The 13,438-nt window shown below is 41.8% G+C and overlaps 1 protein-coding gene across 3 annotated transcripts in view; it reads right to left on the bottom strand.

Moving 5' to 3' along the window:
- Window positions 1-704: 704 nt before the first annotated feature.
- The window catches only part of ralgps2 (Ral GEF with PH domain and SH3 binding motif 2), a 146,063-nt gene continuing 133,329 nt past the window's right edge, over window positions 705-13,438 (bottom strand). For 2 of the 3 annotated variants that reach the window (XM_014216814.3, XM_014216816.3), the window contains exons 10-19: window positions 13,308-13,398; window positions 12,976-13,179; window positions 12,654-12,805; window positions 6,532-6,586; window positions 6,001-6,078; window positions 4,873-4,978; window positions 3,621-3,713; window positions 2,540-2,645; window positions 1,938-2,029; window positions 705-1,862 (exon numbers count right to left, since the gene is read on the bottom strand). In XM_014216814.3, coding sequence (XP_014072289.1) covers window positions 1,833-1,862; window positions 1,938-2,029; window positions 2,540-2,645; window positions 3,621-3,713; window positions 4,873-4,978; window positions 6,001-6,078; window positions 6,532-6,586; window positions 12,654-12,805; window positions 12,976-13,179; window positions 13,308-13,398 — 1,007 coding nt within the window. In that variant the 3' untranslated portion in view covers window positions 705-1,832. The remainder of the gene's footprint in view (window positions 1,863-1,937; window positions 2,030-2,539; window positions 2,646-3,620; window positions 3,714-4,872; window positions 4,979-6,000; window positions 6,079-6,531; window positions 6,587-12,653; window positions 12,806-12,975; window positions 13,180-13,307; window positions 13,399-13,438) is intronic. The other variant, XM_014216817.3, reaches the window with a different exon arrangement.

Raw genomic sequence — 13,438 nt, 5'->3', positions numbered from 1 at the left:
GTGTAGTAGCTCTGTACCGTACTCCTATGTGAGAAACTCATAGGTGAGAAAACATTAAAAAACGACAACAATAAAATCAAAACAAGTAAATTAAAAAAAGGTATACAATTGTCAGAAAAAGTGAAGAAACCAAAAATGAAATGTAACAGACAATTAAAACAAGCTAGACATTTGCATGTCATCTACAGGGTAATACTGCCAATTCATCCAACACAACAACGAAACTAAAACACTAAACAAAATCCTTAAAATGAATTCTGAATGGCTCCAGATAGCTTCATGTGTGTGTGTGTGTGTGTATATATGTAGCAGTCTCTGTGTATAAAACACACTCAAGAGTTGTGAAGCAGGTTAGCTCAGGACCTGAATCTCCCACTCATGTTAAAGCAACAAGTTGAGATAAAATTATTTGTCTGGTGTTGAAGGGATACTTGGGGATTTCGGCAATGAGGCCCTGTATCCACTTCCCCAGAGTCCGATGAACTCATGGATGCCATTTGTATGTCTCTGTGTCCAGTATGAAGGAAGTCAGAGGTAGTTTTGCGAGACAATGCTAACTAGTGTTAGCACAATGACTGGAAGTCTATGGGTATCTGTTAGCATGCTAGTAGATACCAATAGACTTCCAGCCATTGCGCTAACACTAGTTAGCATTGGTTTGCGAAACTACCTCCAACTTCCTTCATACTGGACACAGAGACATACAAATGGCATCCATGAGTTCATCGGACTCTGGGGAAGTGGATAAAGGGCCTCATTGCCAAAATCCCCAAGAATCCCTTCAACACTCCCCCATCTTTCACTCTGCTCTATCGTTCACCTTTTCACAGCTTTCAAGTCTTTAGTGTTAATGTGTGTGTGTGTTCTGGGGAATCTAGAGCCGTAACAAGTGGACAGAGCACAGACGGCTGTCCAGAGAATAACCCAAAAGCCTATTTCTAAAAGAGATAACTGGGTCCATAACAGTGGAATAGAGGAAAGCTTAGACACTGGGTTTATGGTGTCGGTGATGTGACCTAGCATACGCGCTCACATACATAGGCCCGAGAAGGGGAGGGGAGGCTCTGGAATATAAAACAGTAGGAGACATTCAGGTTGTGTGTGTGGGAGTAGATTCTGCTGGAATAGATTGAGAATCAGAGCCCTTCATGTTCACAATGCTGCAATCACACGCTCACTACCCCTTGTCCGAGTGCGTGTGCGCGCGTGTGTACATTTGTGCATTTGTGAATGAACGAAAAGTGTCAGTTTTGTGAGCCCAACTCATGTCAAGTGTGTGAAGACACCATTGGGGTCTTGTGTGTGTGAGTCAAAGTGTGATAAAGAAAAGTGTTTAAAATCCCATTCCATTGGCTTAGTCCAGTGTTGTTTGTGTGTGTGTTGTGTGTGAGTCCTGCCCTACAAAGTGCAGACTGTCTTCCACCAGACCACGGTGTGTCAAGAAGAGGGGGAGTGATGAAAAACAAGGATAAAGGATAAATAATGTCCATCCATCCCAAGAAAGAGGAGAGGAGACATCCCCTAGTTCCACGAGGTTGATAGTCCACTGGAAAAAACTACGGAGACAACGAGAAAGGAGAAGAAGTGGTGTAGTTCCCCCATTCAGTAATCTATGCAGCCAAATTAACCACTGCTTCAACACACTCATACACACGGCTCCTTAAGTTAAGGCAGTGGTGGCAGGTGGGGCTGCCGTGGGGCTGGGGTCAGGGTGTATAGGTCAGGGGTCATGGCAGTGAAAGCTCCTGCTGCTAAGTCACTAACCCTCCTTCTCATCTCCTCCCCTATTCCTTTATTTTATCTCTCTATCGTTCTGTCCTCTTCAGCAGCACTCATTCAAAGGACATCAAATTGGCTGGGACCTGGAGAGAGAGAGAAAAGTGTGAGGGCTGGTTGGTGTGGGTATATGTGTGGGTGAGTGTGTGTATGTGTGTTACCTGTTGTCTGTTGCTCTGGCAGGCAGCACTGAGGTGTTTGAACCACAGCAGGGCGTTCATTTTGTTCCCTGCCTGGTACTTATAGGTGTTACCTAGGAAACACAGAGACACACGGTCACAAGATGTCACTGTAGCAGAGAACTGGGATTCAGTCTCCCATCCCCATCTGTGTACAGCAGGAGCCGTGAAGCTGCCGCAATACAGAACATAAGAGAACAGAGACTTAGACTGTGTGTGTGTGGTGTGTGTGTGTGTGTGTGGGGGGGGGGGGGGGGGGGGGGGGAGGGAAAAAAAGACAGACGGTCAGATATGACAGGCATGCAGTACACATAGCAGACAGGGATACTGCTGGGTCAGACAGACAGGAACCTGTGTGTGTTTATGTGTGTCGGGTCACACATGTATAAGTGTGTATGCATGTGATCACATTTGCATACAATATGGGTGTATAGTGCATGTGAGAGAGAGTATGTATGGGGTGTGTTGAGGATTTACACTAAGGACATCCAGACCATCTGAGGAATGGAGAGAAGTAGTTTGGGGGAACATTCCTGTCTGTATGTGATTGGCTGATTAATTGTCAATCAAACAGTCAGTCTCACCATGTTCAGAGTCTGTGAGCAGGAAGATGTCGGGATGTTCAGGGTCGTCTGCCATGATGGCCATTAACCCCACGACACACACACTCTTACTGCTAGATGACTTGAACTGAAGAGAAGAGAAGGGAGAAGAGAAGAGGAGAGAAGGAGGAGAAGAGAAGATAGGGAGAAGAGAAGAGGAGAGAAGGAGGAGAAGAGAAGATAGGGAGAAGAGAGAAGAGAAGGGAGAAGAGGGAAGAAGAGAAGGGAGAAGAGGGAAGAAGAGAAGGGAGAAGAGGGAAGAAGAGAAGGGAGAGGAAGAGGAAGAGGAGGAGAGGGGAGAGGAAGAGGAGGAGAGGGGAGAGGAAGAGGAGGAGAGGGGAGAGGAAGAGGAGAGAAGGGAGAGGGAGAAGAAAAGAGAGGGAGAAGAAAAGAGAAGAGAGGGAGAAGAAAAGAGAAGAGAGAGGGAAGAAAAGAAGAGCATTCTGATATTATTGTTGATTCTTTTAGTCCTATACAAGTATTATTTCTGAAACCTAAGACAAACTACAGAAAAAAAACAACATTTGTGAGAGTTTGAAAACAGTTGTCTCTGCAGACTGCATTCAGTTTGTAGGGAAGATGGCGCTGTATGTGTGTGTTTCCCTGCCACGAGGTTCCCATTACCCTGCGAGTGACAGAGGACTAGGATTATATCCTTGGTCTCATTATCCAATGAGTGCTACCAGATGCTGCTCCACTCTTAAAATCCCTCCATCCCCTCCCACTGCGCTAGCCCCTAGGCCCATGACAACATCCCTTCATCAGGCGCTCCACTAGTTTTTCATTCCTCTCGCTCTCTCCTTCCTCTGAGCTCCTGTGCAGTTTCAAATCTGCTGTGTGAGTACTGTTCCCCTGTCAAACTGATACTGTCCACACACACACTTTCTCGCTCCCTCCCTCTTTCCCTTTGCTTCATTTGCTGGCTGGATTTATCACACTGGAACAATAAGGCAGCAACAGCCAGGTCTGGAGACCCAGAGTGTGTGGAAGGGAGGGAGGGAGACTGGATGATGGAGGGATGGAGGGAGGGAGGTGTAGAGTGGGAGGGCTGAGAGAGACTTACATGCTTTCTCTCTGTGGCCTTTAGGGACTTGGCAGGGTAGAAGTAGAGCTGAGTTCCACACAGAGCCACCCAGAACTTGGTCCACGACGCTACCTATATACACAGGGGTCAGAGGTCAGGGTTTATAGGTCACACGCAGTAGTCACTTACACCAGTCTATCAATGCAATACAACTTTATAGATACTCCTAATACATAAAACTAGTTTCAGGGCAACATACAGTACACATAAATCAATAGGATATGCTTATAACAAGTAGTCCATTATTGAAGACCGAGTTTAGGCTACTACATAGACCAGTACAGACGCAAATCTAAATTGATGTTATAGTGGAAATCTGTGAGTTATGTTGGCTACAGATATAATTCTGTTGCCGCTTGTTTGCTTCAGCAGAGAGACAGGGACAAAGAAGTAAATATGGAGCGAGTGAGATGTAGCGCAAGACAGAGACGGAGGGAAGGAGAGAGAGATTATGTTCATTGATGGTTTGGGTGGAGGTTTTTCCAGGCCTGGTTGGTTGGAGAATAAAGTATCGGTTCTAAACGAGATCTGCTGAGAGGAAACACAGGCTCACAGAGTAATAAAAGACTAATGGAGTGTGGCTTTGACTGTGCGTGTGTTGCGTGCATATGCAAAAGAAAGAGAGAAAGAGGGAATCATACAGAGAGACCGAGAAGTTGTTATATCAAAGAAAACAGGTCTTATGTCACCTACTGTAAACCTTATGCCACCCTTACATAACCTTATGTCAGCTCTGCCAGCCTCAGGCATATAACCATGTACAGATGAGTTTCCATTCCAGAGCGACAGCAGAGAGAAGCTCATTAAATACAAATAACAGTCGGGATGACAGCAATAGATGAGATAGCTGAGATACAGCAGGGAGAGAGGGAAGAGAAAGAGAGCAGGAAGAGGGCAGAAAGAATGCAGAGAAAGAGCACGGAGAACAGGGGTAGCACAGTGAAAGGGCAGAGAAACAGAAGAGAGGGAGAGAGAGCAAGAAAGAGAAAAGGGAGCTGGTGGTTTGAATGTATTTATGAGTCTCTGAGGTGTACTATTTTGTTTAGTCCTGAGAGTGTTTCTACAGCACTGCTGGGCTCTCACCATCAACACACAGCTACAGGTACAACCCTGACAAAACAGATGGCTGGCTGTGTGTGTGTGTGTCCTCTGTCTGTACAGTACACGTTTTGGTGATCCTTCTGTCTGTACGTACAATATGTTCTGTGTGTGTGGGGATGTATGCTCTCACCGTGGGTTTCTTGCCCTCCTTGAGGACAGTCTTGCGTCGTAGGACTCCCTGTACGGTGACGGCTCCAGGGTACAGGTGCACCGCTAACTCCTCAGACTCTGCTGAGCTACAGCAGAACACAGCAGGGTTACAACACACACACACACTCATACAGAAACACACACACACACCGTGACAAGGACATAAACAAACATGCACTCACAGAAATACGAAAAGCACTTTGTCTGAAGTATGGCCAGTCGGAATCTGCAGGGAAGTTTCCTCATTAATCAATATCTGGACTGCCCTATCTGCATATTCAATCAACTGTGTAGCAGCAGTATTTGGTTTGCTTTGAATCAATTCCACAGAAGCATTTTCCTTTCAATAGATTCCTGGGAGGTTCCAGTGCAGAGTCTGTCTGGCTGTGATCACAGAGAGTAAGAAGAGGGCAGCCAGTGGGAGCAAGAAGGAAACCAGTGAAGCATTAGAGAGAACACAATCCATCATAACTGTATGGAGCTAGAATAGAAGTCTATAGCAGAACAGAATAGAAGTCTATAGTCATCCCTGACTGACATAGAGCAGAGCTACCAGCAGTATGACACTGGAAACTTACTGGAACATTCTGAATCTGTCACCTCTTACAAAACCTGCAGGGTCCACATTGCATAATGATTCATTGACGATCCCAAATCAAATGTTTGAACAGTAAACAAGTCATTAAAATGTGTGTGAGATATGCCATACAGGGAGAGCAAGAGTGTTGCCAAAATGGTCTGGTTTAACGGAGAATCACCCACAGAGGCCCACCACCTGATTATATGTTATGATCTTCTATCTTCGTGGGAACCTAAAATTCATTTCCAATCAAAGTCCTATTTTCCCTAACCCCTATGCCTAAAATAGCGTTTGTCCCCATGGGGACGTGGGAAATGTCCCCACAAGGGAGAATTTCCCTTGTTTTACTATACTTGTTGGGACTTAGAAGATAGAAGAACCAAACCCCCCCCCCCCCACACACACACACACAAGCACACTGGCCCCAGGCAGAGATAGGAGCTGTGGGATATGCGGGCAGCAGATGGCAGGGTGGAGAGGTGGTTGAGAGGGGTGTAGAGGAGGAGTAGGGGCGCAGTGTGTGTGTACCTGCTGGGCCTCAGGCCTCCTCTGTAGGGGATTCTGGCCACGCGGGTCACAGGCCCCAGAGAGTGATAGAACCGAGTCCTGTTCAGGGTGGGACAGGCACAGGGTGGGGGCACGGAACACTGTTATGGTCGGGTTCTCTCAGCTTGGCTCATTGTAAAGGTTCAGATTAGTGTTAAGGTTGTTGTCGTTTTGGCAAAGCGTGAGGGTTGGGTTCTGGACGGTTGTTCAGGTTCTTTCAGGACATTTGTTTTTGGTACAGATCAACGGACTGTGGGACATAAGGGCTTCTGTGACCTGTTACTGTGTTTGAACCTCAATACGTCAAGACTGTGTTCGCCCACTGAGCTGAAGCCTAGGCATTACCAAAAAACCTCTGTCACACTAGCACGAAGCCAGTGAGAGAGACTAGGACAGGAGAGCAGCTCAGAAGGCAGCAAGTGCTGCTTGCCTGTAGGCTAAGCTTTGGTCAAAGATCTTCACACATCGTGTGTGTGTGTGTGTGTGTGTGTGTGTGTCTGTACAGATTGTTACCTCTCAAAGGCTGGCCAGGACATCTCTTCACTGAGTTCTGAACCTTCACTGCTCCCTGCAGACAGACAGAGACGTGTTACTGTCAAAGTCAACAGACAGGAATGATGTTAAAAAGGTAATTATGATGCAACTATGGTGGTGATATGATAGGAATTACAATTATCATCCTGAATATTAAGGCTATACTCACTTCACGTTACACACATAGACAGTCAACCATGCAAACTGGCTGGGTTATTACTTATTTGGACATCACACATTATAGTCTTACTCTTATCCAGACATCATACACACTCACTAAATCACATCCAATATCATACACACTCACTAAATCACATCCAATATCATACACAACCTACTCATATTTACCACACACATAATATCTTGACTCAATTTTCTAACATCTGTGGCATTGGCTCACAGGCAAACAGGAAAGGGAATAAAACAAATATTGCTAGAACCCGTTTCTTGAATTGTAAATATCAGACATTTGAAATCCAATTTTGACCGTCATAATACCTCATGGCAATAACTTTACAAGCGCTAATTATGGCCGATTTAGGCTGAGAATAGTATCTAGTTATGGTAAGGAGGGAATAAGTATAGCCAGTTATAATTGTACCAGTTTAGCAGATTATAAAAAAGATAATCAGTCTTTACATGGCTAAAAGAAAAGGAATATAACATATACTGTTTACAGGAAACTCACTCTACATCCTTAGATGAAATTGTTTGGAAAAAGGAATGGGGTGGTGAAATAATTTTCTGTCATGGACAAAGGAACTCAAAAGGTGTGACGATATTAATTAACAAAAATGTTATACCAATTTATTGAATTTACAGGCAACAAATGATCAAATCATTATGATGGGAGACTATAACAGTGTTAAGTACCTCAATGGACCGTAAAGGAAATCACTCAAACTATCAACACCGTGCCCGTTAAAACTTTTTCAGGACCGGAGTCCCGTCAACGGGACAGTTGTAAATCATGCAGCGCGTTATGTCAAAATCGCAGATTTTAGAGAAACAACAAATGTCGGTACATATAAGTGTCTTATATCAGCTGAAAGCTTAAATTCTTGTTTATATAACTGCACTGTCCAATTTACAGTAGCTATTACTGCAAAAAAATGCCAAGCTATTGTTTGAGGAGAGATGCTAACAAAACAGTTTTTTCACCGCGATATGTTTGATAAATTCACCTCTGTGAAATGTATACATAAATCAGAGCAAAATTTCAGAATGTATCATCCAAAGGTTCCCAAAGATATGAAGTGTCGTTTTGTTAGATAAAATCCTTTTTCATATCCTAAAAAGGTCGATATAGCATGCACGATCGATTTTGTATTTACACTTGTTCAATTTGCAAAGAAAGGAATCTGTGAAAATCTCACCCTAAACGTTGTTTCAACGAGTCAAATCACATTCGTATCTATTCCTCAGAGATCCTAGAAGGTAACAAGATTTCACTATTTCATTAGGGGTGTAGTATATCCTATAGGACACCATATTTGGTCAGAGAGCGACACCTTCATGGCACGCCGATCACTTGAACGACTGTATCTTTGTCAAATAAGCATCAATCAGGGTCAAACAAAGCTAGCTAGATGGCCAATGAGCTGGGCTTTACGGGAATATCCGGAAACCATGTATATGTCGTAAAATGTAGCTACTAACCTTGTACGACAGCATGCCTTTTCATTTTGGACAAAAATAAGAATATTCAGAGTTATGTAGTTATGAAAATTGGTTGTTTTGCAAATGTTGAACTTATATGGATACTAATACTTGTACACAGATTTAACAATATTCTTGCAGAAAAATGGAATATGAATGCGAATGTCTCCTTCACGATTTGCCCAAATGTACCTGGGGACTTCACACTAAAAGTCTTAAGTCATACTTCAAGTTATCCATCTGAAACTTTACACGTAAACTGCTGCCATCTTGTGGACACGATCGGAATTACAACCAGAGCGATGGCTATAACTGTGACCTTTCTCTTGCATTTCAAAGATGGTGGTAAAAAACACTGGTTGTTTTTTTCTTTGCATTTCTACCAGAGCTATTGCGTTATATTCTCCTACATTCAACTCACATTTCCACAAACTTCAAAGTGTTTCCTTTCAAATGGAACCAAGAAAATGCATATCCTTGCTTCAGGGCCTGAGCTATAGGCAGTTAGATTTGGGTATGTCATTTAGGCGAAAATTGAAAAAAAGGGGGCTATCCCTAAGGAAATCACAAATATTATGGACACATTAGAAAGAGTGGATATTTGGAGACAAAAAAACCCCCAAACTTCTGAGATATACATGGAGGAGACTAAATTATGCTAGTCATCTTGACTACTTTGTCTCTTTCATCAAAGGTTAAAAAAGTTCATAGGAGACAGAATGCGATTGGATCATCATCTAATTGGCCTTCACATAATTTCCACATGGACAGGGATATTTAATCTAAGTTCACTGGAGGACAATTTATTTTTAACTAAGACAAAATAATTTAGAAATGAATTTTTCCAGTTCAATATAGGTTCAGAAAATCCCCTTATTGTTTGGGGTACCTTCAGAGGTCATTCAATTCAATATTCATCAATAATAAAAAAATTAAAAAACAGTTTCTGGCTAAAGAGACAAGACTAACCAGGGAAATACATGAACTAATAGTACAGGTAGATAGCATTAAAACAATACTACAGAGATAGAAAATAAGTTAGAGGAAAAACCAAAAGAAATGGAGGAACTTATTCAAGAACGATCTAATGTAATCTATTACAAAAATAAAGCAAACTGGAAGGAATATGGAGAAAAATGCACCCAAATTATTCCTGAATCGCCAACACAAATAATTTGCATAAACTCATTACTGAAGACAGAGTCATCTATGATTCTCCGAATTATATTTAAAAAAAGAGGAAGCTAAATATTTTAAGCAGATGTTCTCTTTTCGGTCTCATCCTCACCCACTGAATGATGATTACTGTAAGGAATTCTTTCCAAATAATAAAAATGGAAAATTAACAAATGTACAGAAAGATCAATGCGAAGGCCAAATTACAGAGGAATAACTTTGAGGCTATTAAATCCTTTCATTTTAGAAAAACCCCAGGGCTTGATGGCATACCGGTAGAGGTATATCAAGCCTTTTTTTATATACTCAAAGCTCCATTGTTAGCTTGCTTTAACTACTTCTATAGAAATGGTAGTCTGTCAGGTACTCAGCAGAAAGTTCTGATTTCACTATTATTAAAACAAGACCCAGATGGCAAATATAAAGATCCAGTCTATCTTAAAAACTCCTCTTACACTTCAATGTTGTGATGCAAAAATACTAGCGAAATGCATAGCACTAAAAAGGTTTTACCAGGTATTGTTCATCCTGATCAGACTTTTTTTTTTTTTTTTTTTTACATGGATGATACATTGGAGATAATATACGACAGCTACTAGAAATAACAGATCATGAAACATCTAAGAAGCCAGGCCTGGTATTTATAGTGGATTTTTGAAAAGGCCTTTGATAAAGACCAGATTTTATTTATAAATGTCTGGATTTTTTCAATTTAAGTGATTCTCTTATAAGATGTGTAAAAGTAATGTATTGCATCCCCAGGTGTAAAATAGTAAATAGTGGCTACATAGAGTTTTGAATTGTCAAGAGGGGTTAAACAAGGGTGCCCACTGTCACCATATCTATTTGTTATGGTCATCAAAATGCTAGCTATTAAAATCATATCAAATAACGTTAGAGGATTAGAAATCCAAGGCTTAAAAACAAAAAGGTGTCCATGTATGCCGATAACTCAAGTTTTACATTAAGTCCACAAGCTAGATCCCTGCAATGTCTCATTGAAGATCTAGATAACTTTTCTGGACTAAAACCTAATTATGATAAGTGTACAATATTACGTATAGGATCTTTAAAAAAATACAACTTTTACATTATCCTGCAGTTTACCTATAAAATGGTCTGACGGTAAAGTAGACATACTTGGTATTCATATCACAAAAGATACAAATAAGCTCTCCACAATGAATTTCAATAGAAAACTTGTAAAAATAAACAAGATCCTGCAACCATGGAGAGGTTATACCTGTCTATTTACAGAAAAATTGTCCTGATTAACTCCTTAGTCATATCTCAGTTTACTCATTTATGGCACTGCCTACTCCTGATGATTCGTTTTTCAAAACATGAGCAAAAAATATATATCTGGGATGCTAAACCAGACAAGATAAAGCATGCCTATCTATATAATGAATATGAATTGGGTGGGTTGAGATTAAATATAAACGCACTAAACCTCTCCCTAAAAGCTTCACTTATTCAAAAGTTTTACTTGAACCCTAAATGGTTCTCAAGTAGATTAATAAGAGCATCCATTGTTTAAAAATTGCCTTTTTGCCTTTGTGCAGATTGCCATGTCTCATTTTCGATTAATTGAAAATACTTTTTTTTCAAAGTATCTCTCTTTTTCAAACCAGCATTGCAGTGCTGGCTACAATTTCAATGTCATCCCCCTGAAAAGATAGAACAATTATTGCTGCTGAACTCAAATGTGCTGGTTGATAAAATACTGGTATTTATGGGAAATACGTTTGAAAAGTGTATTTTGTTTTTAAATTATATTGTAAATTGGAATGGTAGAGTTATGTCTTTCATGGAGTTACCAGAATTATATGGGAAGGTCTGCTCAATCCAAGATCACAACTAATTGTACCCCAAAACTGGAGGAGGCAGGTGGCAGCGGGAGGAGGTAGGGAACTGGTCTGTCTGCCCAATATAAAGGATCAAAAAACTGACAGAGGAATAAAAATAGCATATATAGGAAAGTATACCAGTGTCATTTGAGGATCAGGATATTGACAACTGTGCCATACAGATTGCAAAATAGTTGGAATTGGTACAGCAAAAATCTCTTCCCATGGTACAGGGTGTATGAGTTGATTTATAAAATTACGTAAGATTCAAGACTTCGTGCTTTTCATATAAAATTATTATAGAATTCTTGCCACCAACAAAATGCTGAATATTTGGGGCATACAATCATCGAAGCTCTTCAGATTTGGTTGTGAGGATACAGAATCAATAGACCATTGATTTTGGTATTGCCCTCAGGTAGTCTGTTTTTGGTCTCAGGTTCAGGAATGGCTGAAAAGGCATAACATTGATCTAAAATTGACCCTAGAAATAGTACCGTTAGGAGATCTGGAGAGACCGGGTCAGTCAATTACTAATATACCAATAGGAAAAGTATTTATCTTCAACTCGCAATCTGTGGATTCTATTCGATTAGACAGATTGAAATTCTATGTTCAAATTCACAGCATAGTTGAAAGATATATGGTGCACAGAAATCTGAAGAGGGTGGCCAGCAGAGATGGGTGGGATGGGCTAAAGGAAGCTGAGGGTTGGGATGTGGGATTGGAGACAAGTGGGAGTGGAGTTGCTGGGCGGGGGATAGAATAACGGTGAAAGATAAAAGCTTAAAAAAATTAAGTCAAAATAAAACAAAAAGTACGTTTGAATGACACTGAGGGGCAGTGTTGTTACAGTTAATTCCGTTTTGCCTGAGGCTGATGCTGTGCAGGTGTTTGTACACATGCAATATACACAGACCCTCATTCAAATACACACACACACACGTAAATAGTGCCATACATGCACTCAAACATATTCAGTTGGCCTTGCTGTTCTGATTTTTGTTGTCCTTGATTTGATGTCTTTTGCATTGTTGTTTCCTTTGTCTTTTTTTCTCTTTTGTTCATTTTGTTGGTGCATTGGGGGGGGTGAGGGGTCTTGGGGATGGGGAATGGAATTATTGTATTTGTTTATTTTTCTCGGGGTGGGGCGAATGTGAGGGCGGGTCTTTGATGGTTGAGGGGCAGATCTTGTGGAACTGTGGGGGGATCTTGGAGGGCTGGTGGGAGATCTGTTGACGTGCCCTTGAGCAGGGCGTTGACCCTGGTTGCTTCTGTGTGTCGCTCTGGATGGGAGGCTGTTAGATGACTAATGTGATGTAGTTGTTGAGCTGCTTCACTGCAAGTATATTGTATGTTTCAAATATTCAATAAAAACAACAGACAGTAATCAAAACACAGTTGTGTGTGTCTAACCCAGTGAGATGCCGCTGGAGAGCGTTGAGCTCTCTGCTTGTCCTCTTGCAGGGGTGTGGCTCTCCATGACGCTGTCATCCAATAGATGACGAGAACCAGCGTTGGGGAACGTAGCGCTCTTAAACTCCACTGTATTCATCTTATGGATAAAACTACAGAGAAACAAAATAACTATTAAAAACATGATAATGAACCAATGCAGTAAAATTTGCAAACCCCCTAAAAGAAAGCTCATAGGGGTGATTATGGCATACAATTCAGACGAAGGGGTAATGGATGCCTAAGTGAGCTAAAGTGAGTCCGCAGTGTTGAGGTTACTCACTTGTAGCCCAGGCTGTGACACTTTCTGTGTCCGTAGGGGAGGAGGTTCCTAGGGGAGGGGGGTGTGGGAGGGATTTTGGTTCCGTCTGCAATGGGGCCCTTATGGCCACAGAGAGGAGACGCAGAAGCGTCAGGACCTACGAGGTCCTCTCTAGAGGCAGTAGAGCGAGGGGTGCTGGTGGCTGGCTCAATCTTCAACGACAACCTGAACACAACACAACCCATGAGGACCACATGCCACACACCTGAAGCAGACACTAAACACACCTGATTATGACTTCCAATAAATGTCACCTTATCAAACTCCCTTAATGTAACAGAGCCACTACTCACTTGTAGTTGTCATCCTCCACAAACTTCTGTAGCTCCTCAATGTACCTGACTGAGTTGAGATACTTCTGGACATGAGGCAACACTGGTATATCTACAGAGACAGAGAAAATAGTCTTAGGGTATGGAGCAGG

Source organism: Salmo salar, chromosome 10 (genome assembly GCF_965601325.2).
Source record: "Salmo salar chromosome 10, fSalSal1, whole genome shotgun sequence".
Classification (NCBI taxonomy): domain Eukaryota; kingdom Metazoa; phylum Chordata; class Actinopteri; order Salmoniformes; family Salmonidae; genus Salmo; species Salmo salar.
Note: the sequence above shows the minus strand (reverse complement) of the source record. Positions and strands in the feature narration are given on the sequence as shown.